The sequence below is a fragment of the Asparagus officinalis genome, chromosome 4 (genome assembly GCF_001876935.1).
Source record: "Asparagus officinalis chromosome 4, Aspof.V1, whole genome shotgun sequence".
NCBI classification, from domain to species: domain Eukaryota; kingdom Viridiplantae; phylum Streptophyta; class Magnoliopsida; order Asparagales; family Asparagaceae; genus Asparagus; species Asparagus officinalis.
The window spans coordinates 142098141-142104293 of NC_033797.1; the positions used below are offsets into that span (position 1 = coordinate 142098141).

At 43.5% G+C, this 6153-nt stretch overlaps 1 protein-coding gene across 1 annotated transcript in view; it reads right to left on the reverse strand.

Moving 5' to 3' along the window:
- The window catches only part of LOC109839608 (ABC transporter G family member 11-like), a 3938-nt gene continuing 456 nt past the window's right edge, over nt 2672-6153 (reverse strand). The window contains 9 exon segments of the mRNA XM_020408099.1: nt 2672-3390; nt 3479-3586; nt 3862-4134; nt 4206-4292; nt 4386-4580; nt 4648-4776; nt 4872-4994; nt 5081-5252; nt 5549-5838. Of these exon segments, the coding sequence (XP_020263688.1) occupies nt 3043-3390; nt 3479-3586; nt 3862-4134; nt 4206-4292; nt 4386-4580; nt 4648-4776; nt 4872-4994; nt 5081-5252; nt 5549-5838 (1725 nt within the window). The 3' untranslated portion in view covers nt 2672-3042.

The window sequence follows — 6153 nt, forward strand, 5'->3', positions numbered from 1 at the left end:
TTCAATTGTTATTGTTGTCGCCGGTAAATGGCACACGACTAAATTTGAGGCACCGCAAAGTTCACGGGAGTTCAGTGGAATAAATAAAGTTCAGGGCGTCTTGAGGCCCAAAATTCAAGGGGGTTCTGTGAAATTTACCCGTATCGTTGGACCAAATACCCATGGTTGCCTGTAAACGGCACCTGACTAATTGTGAGACACCCCGAAGTTCAGGGCAGTTTAGTGGGATAAACAAAGTTCATGGGGGGTTTCGTGAAAATTTACCCTTCTTCACTGGACCGAATACCCCTAGTTTCTCTCTCCCAGTCCCAGCTTGCAAAACGTGCTGTTGTAGCGCAAAGATTTACTGAAAGAGGAGAGAAAAGTTTGGGAAACGAGAGTCCCTACAAGTCCATGTCCTTCCATGAAGCATTAACTCTCACATGACTCATTTATATTGGTTTGGTTTCTATTGCTTTCTCTTCCTTGCACCAACCAGTTTGCGCTGAAGAGGATGAGGACCCAGACCGAGCCTGAGGTTGGTAATCAATCTACGCCAACATCAATGTTTTTTATTTACTGCCTTAAAAGCTTAGCAGTTAAGAGACTTTTTAACACTCTATGGACATTAACTTTAGAGATTGAAACTACACCCCCTCTAAATTTAAAAAAAAAATTGCCAGAGTGATCTGATCACACAAAGAGAGTTTTATATAAAACTAGATGATCTAGTACTACCTCATGATAATAGTTTGTTACATATGATGTTTTCCTTATATTTCACACTCTGAGATCTCAATCTTTGGTGTGTCAAATAAATGTAGTAAAGGGTATGCAGAGGTATAGCCAGCTTTATCTTAGCCTAGTTCTTGGGGGCAGTATTAATGATCATAATGAAGGTTTGCAGGTATCACCCAACTTGTCTTGGCCTATTAACTGCCATGTTCACCACTGAAGGAGCTTTACATCTTCAATTCTGGACCCCCAAGGGTCAATTTTAGGCATAGAAAATAACAAATAAATAATGAGCCATTGTCGTATATTCAGCTCGATTTTCAGAATTGAGGAGAAACTATGCAGCAGTCCCTATCTACTGAATAACTAGGGGTGTGTTTGGTAATCAATGTGTTTTTTATTATGTTTTTATAAAAAACACCATGCCATGGTGTTTTTTTTTCAAATGTGTTTTGAAAACACCATCTTGGTCAAACTAGTTTGACCATTTATATAACGGCAGTGGGCGGACGGCGGCGGCGGTCGGGTGGCGGGTGGCCGGCGGGCCAACGACGGGCGTCGGGAGAACGACGACTGTCGTACCGCGGTAACGCGAGAGCTGGCGGCCGGCCAACGGCGGGGGCGGCGGCGGGCCGGAAGCGGTGGCGGGTGACGGCGGCGGGCTGGCGGGGGTCAGGCGGCAGGGCGGGCGGGTGGTCCCGGCGAGTGGCAGACAGCGACGGGTCGGCGGGGCGCGGGCGGGCGACGGTGGTCAGTGGTTGCGACAGCGGTGGAGGTTGGCCGCGGTCCGCCGTGCGGGGCGGGCGGCGACGGTTGACGGGTAGGCAGACGCGGGTTGACGCAGTGGCGCGGCGGATCGGACTGGGTTACCAGATCCTGTTGCGCGAGTGGCCGCGGGGCGGTGCGGTGGCGGCGGGTGGCCGACCAATGGGTTGGCAGGGCGACGGGGTCGAAGGAAGCGGCGACGGTGCGAGCGATAGGTTCGAGGGCGAGCACCGGTGGCCCTGACCAACGGGCCTCGGCCGTGGCTAGGACGACAGTCATACGGCCGATGCCCACGAGGTGGCGACGGCCTCGAGGGCGGCGGGTCGGGGCTGGCGAGGCCAGGCGGGTGGGCGGTGCTCGCGCAGCGGCGGCGGGGTGGCCGGTGGCCGCCAGGCGGGCGAGAGAGTGGGGCGGCGGGCAAAGAAGGCGGGCGAGCGGGCTGCGGCGGCTTAGATGAAAAAACGGAAACTTAAAACACATTTTTGGTGTTTTGAGAAAAGTGTTTAATTTTTAGATTTTGTAAAGGGACAAGTCAAAAAAACGCCCCGGTTGCCAAACGCGTTTTTTTGTGGCAACCGGGGCGTTTTTTTGTTTTTGTTAAAAAATAAAAACAGAAACGGCAAAAACGTCACGGTTGCCTAACACTCCCTAGATGATTTGCATGTTAATACACTACTTCAAGGGTCCTTTCCTTGCAAACCATCCAATGTGCAAGACCCATTGAATTGTTTTCAGAAACTGAGAGGGTGGAGATAAGATGTAAAATAGCTTAAGCGTTTTTGTCACCCTGCACATCAGAGAACACAAATTAATGGATATATGCAGCATTACTCATTGAATCTAGTGACCTCTTCTTATTTTGGTTTCCCTTCATCGTGACCACTGACCAGCCATCAACCCTTATCCTGTGAGCCTCACCATCTAACTTCCACCAGCAGATATTAATTGCTGCAAGATTAAAACACAAGATGGCAAGGAAAAAGAAACAAAGCAACATTACCATGTGATACCCCTGCATCACTCCCAATAATCCTTTCACATGCATGCCACTTTCTTTAAGATAAGGATATCTATTAACTCCTTAAATATTTCATGCCACTGTCACACAATGACAAAGTTCAGTACTTCATATTAGAAAAAGTATTTAAACAAACAGGGTTAATTGCGGATAAACCCCTGTACAATCACCCAATTACAAATAGACCCCTTGTAATTCTATTGTTGCAGATAGATCCCCTGACTAAACGTTTTTTTGACTCCTTTTACCCTCAGAAGGTCTATTGTCAAGAAACAATTCTCTTTCTGTGAGGATAAAAGAGTCAAAAAATTTCACTCGGGGTTTATCTACAACAATTACAGGGAGTCTCTGCAATTAACCATTAATTCAAAGATAAGTATATCTAACAACTCCTGAAAGGTTTCATGCCATTGTCAGCAATCACAAACAATCATCATCTCGGATTAGAGAAGCATTCAAACAAATAACATTGATAAAGCTGTCGAGTATAATCACATATTCTTTTTTCCCTGTAAAGTGAAAATTTATGTTTCAGGTTCAGACCTCTACTGGCTCGAACCAGGTTCTACCACATAGCCTCTGAGTGAAGGAGTCCTGTGAACAAGATCGATCGAGCCTACAGGGCGTCGACTGTTGATCTTCTTCTTCTTCAGTCTTCTCCTCGCAATTAATCCTCTGATCCATGGAGTCACATCTTCACTGATCTTGATCATGATGAAGAAGAGAATGCGATAAATTATAATCATACTAAAGAGAACTGTGAGGTCCACCCATTTGGATCTGTGAACATCAATCTGGAAAACATTTTCAAGAACGTAATCGCCTGGGATTTTCGGGAGGTCAGGGGATTGGTTATCGAAGGTTATGCCATGGAGATCATTTTGGTATTGGCCCTGTTGGATTGAACACGGAGTTATATGACTGTCAGATTTTTATTCACTTGTTAGTATTAAGTTTGCAGTTTTCTTGATTCTATTTCACCTGCAATGCCCAAAAATGGAAGCTGATGTACGTCATTGGATAGCGCCAGAAAGGCTTCGGTATGTCATGAGGAAGCCTGAAATACCCAGAGACCAGCATGAAGATTCCCTGCAGCATGGTGATGAAAATTTAGGTTGTTACCCGAGACTGGATGTTTTCAAAGGGAAATGTATGAAATTTAAGTAGAAATTATGATCAAATAAGCACATGAGTATGACAATTTCAAGCTATCATATCAGAGGGCTTTTTAGCTGAAATATTACAAGATTTGTTGCTGATCCAATCATATTATTGAAACTGATATTGTTCTCAGGATGCTGAAATTATGTGCACAAATTCAATGAGATTAAGTTTTATTTTCAAATGGAGATGGATATTTTTACCTGAATCCCAGCTCCTATGATGATTCCCATGAGGAAATTAGGAACGACACTTGCGATAGCCATCATCAAGCTCTCAACCACCGTGACACTTGCGTACAGGCACAACACAAAGAACAAATAGTGTATGAAGCCCGGATGAAGCCGTACCATAAAGTAACAAATAGTTCCTGATACAAATGTTATCATTATCAAGAACGGCATTGCCGATAGAGTATTGCTTATCACAAATGCGGCCACTCCATAATGCCCGTTGAGCCTCTCTCGCTGAAAAACCTGCATAGAGAAAATTTCAATCGAAACTCCAATTGGTAATGGATTAATCTTCGTCCAAGCAGAGCATATACCTTCATATCTTCAACGAATGAAGGAAACCCTCCAATGGACATGAATGTAACGAATCCAAACACGAAGGAAGCACAGGCACCTCTAGCCTGTTTTAGCAGAATTTCGAAGAAATCAATTACGTTTCTACCTTTCTAATTATGATTTATTTGGTTTATTGAGAGAGATGTCCTGAATCATACCAGGATCGAGCTATATTTTGTTCCAACGTTGAAGTAAATTGTACCGATACAAATGGTAACAACAATGTATATAACGAGCCTGAGCCAGTAATATCCAAAATCTCTTGACATGTTGATGAACGAACGTTTTGTTAGAGTGAACGCTTGCATAAAGAAGCTAGCTTGGCTTCCTCCTGCGTCCAAGACTGTTCCTTTCTGCAACAAGTTCACAATTCAATACTCCACAGAAGAAGAAAATATGCGAGTATATTATGATACGTACAACTCGTGATATTTCTTCGACTTTTTCTCTTGCAGCATAGTAATACTGGGAACGGGTGTAGAACTCCGTTAGCCTTCTGATTGCTTCAGCCGTCGTGATCTTCTCCAGAGGATCATCGCTCCTCTCGTACTGTAGAATGAGCGAAAAGCATAAGTTTCAGGTAATGTAAAGTTGAATACTGATCATAAGGTAAAGTTTCAGTTGAGAATTTTTGCATTGTTTACCCGCATTTTCATTGATCCTTTGAGTGTAGCCTTCACCTTATCGAAATCAGAGTTTATGCATCTAAGAAAGTGATCAGATGGGTTTCTCAGAGATGGACAGGGGAACCCAGCTTGTGCAAAGAACTGCAAATTCGAAATTCAGAATAAATTTTTATGAGGGGAAAAAACACAGAAAACCCAAAATGTTCCATAAATTGTCTTTTAATTACCTCATAGGCCTCTGAAGCTTGGCCAAAGTAGACAGTTTTACCTCCTGAAAGCAAAAACAGTCGATCAAACAGCTCGAAAACCTCACTGCTCGGCTGATGAATCGACGCGATAACGGTCCTGCCATCTCTTGACAGGCTCCGAAGCGTTTGTGTAACGAAAAAAGCCGAAGCACTGTGATATAAATTTGAACAAAAAAATCCAACATTTTATACAAATTCATAGATTTCTCATTCAAGGAAAAGGTTGGTTGAAGATAGACCCCGTGTACAATTGCCCAGTTGCAAATAAACCCTCGAAGTGAATTTTTTGACTCTTTTACCCTCAGGAGGTCTACTTGTCACACACAAAAAAAAACAATTTCCTCTGTACGAGAAACGGAAAAGCTCACTCAGGCGGTCTATCTGCACCAATAGAACTACAAGGGGTCTATCTGCAATTAACCCTTCAAGAAATGGTAGAAGTCTTACCTGTCAAGACCACTGGTAGGCTCATCCAAGAACAGTAACCTAGGCCTCATTAGGATCTCAAGAGCAATGCTCACCCTCCTCTTCTCTCCTCCACTGATTCCCCTCAAATGCCAGTTACCAATTACAGTATCTGCACAATCCTGAAGGCCCATTTCGACGATCGTCCCCTCGACGAGAGCTCTCTTCTCCTCAGTTGGCATTTTGTCAGGCAGCCGGACGCGAGCCGAGTACATGATCGTTTCTCTTACTGTTAGGGTTCCGATCAAGTTGTCGTCTTGAGTTACATACGCCTAATTTGATCAATTCATGTTCATAATCAGTACAAAACTCAATATCAAACCCAAGAAGAAAAAAATGTTACAGACCAAATCACGGTCTCGTATCATATATACAAATTATTATTATTACTACTGTTATTATTATTATTATTACACATGCGTTTGACCATCCATACTAATAAACAGTTGATAAATAAGATTTATTTTATGAAGAAGTTTCCACTGTAGACCCATTCCCGTATTTAATCCCTAAAACTGGCCCACTGCAAAGTTATTTATGAGAATTGATCCACTTTGAGTTAATTACGGTACTAATTGGTAGGGGTT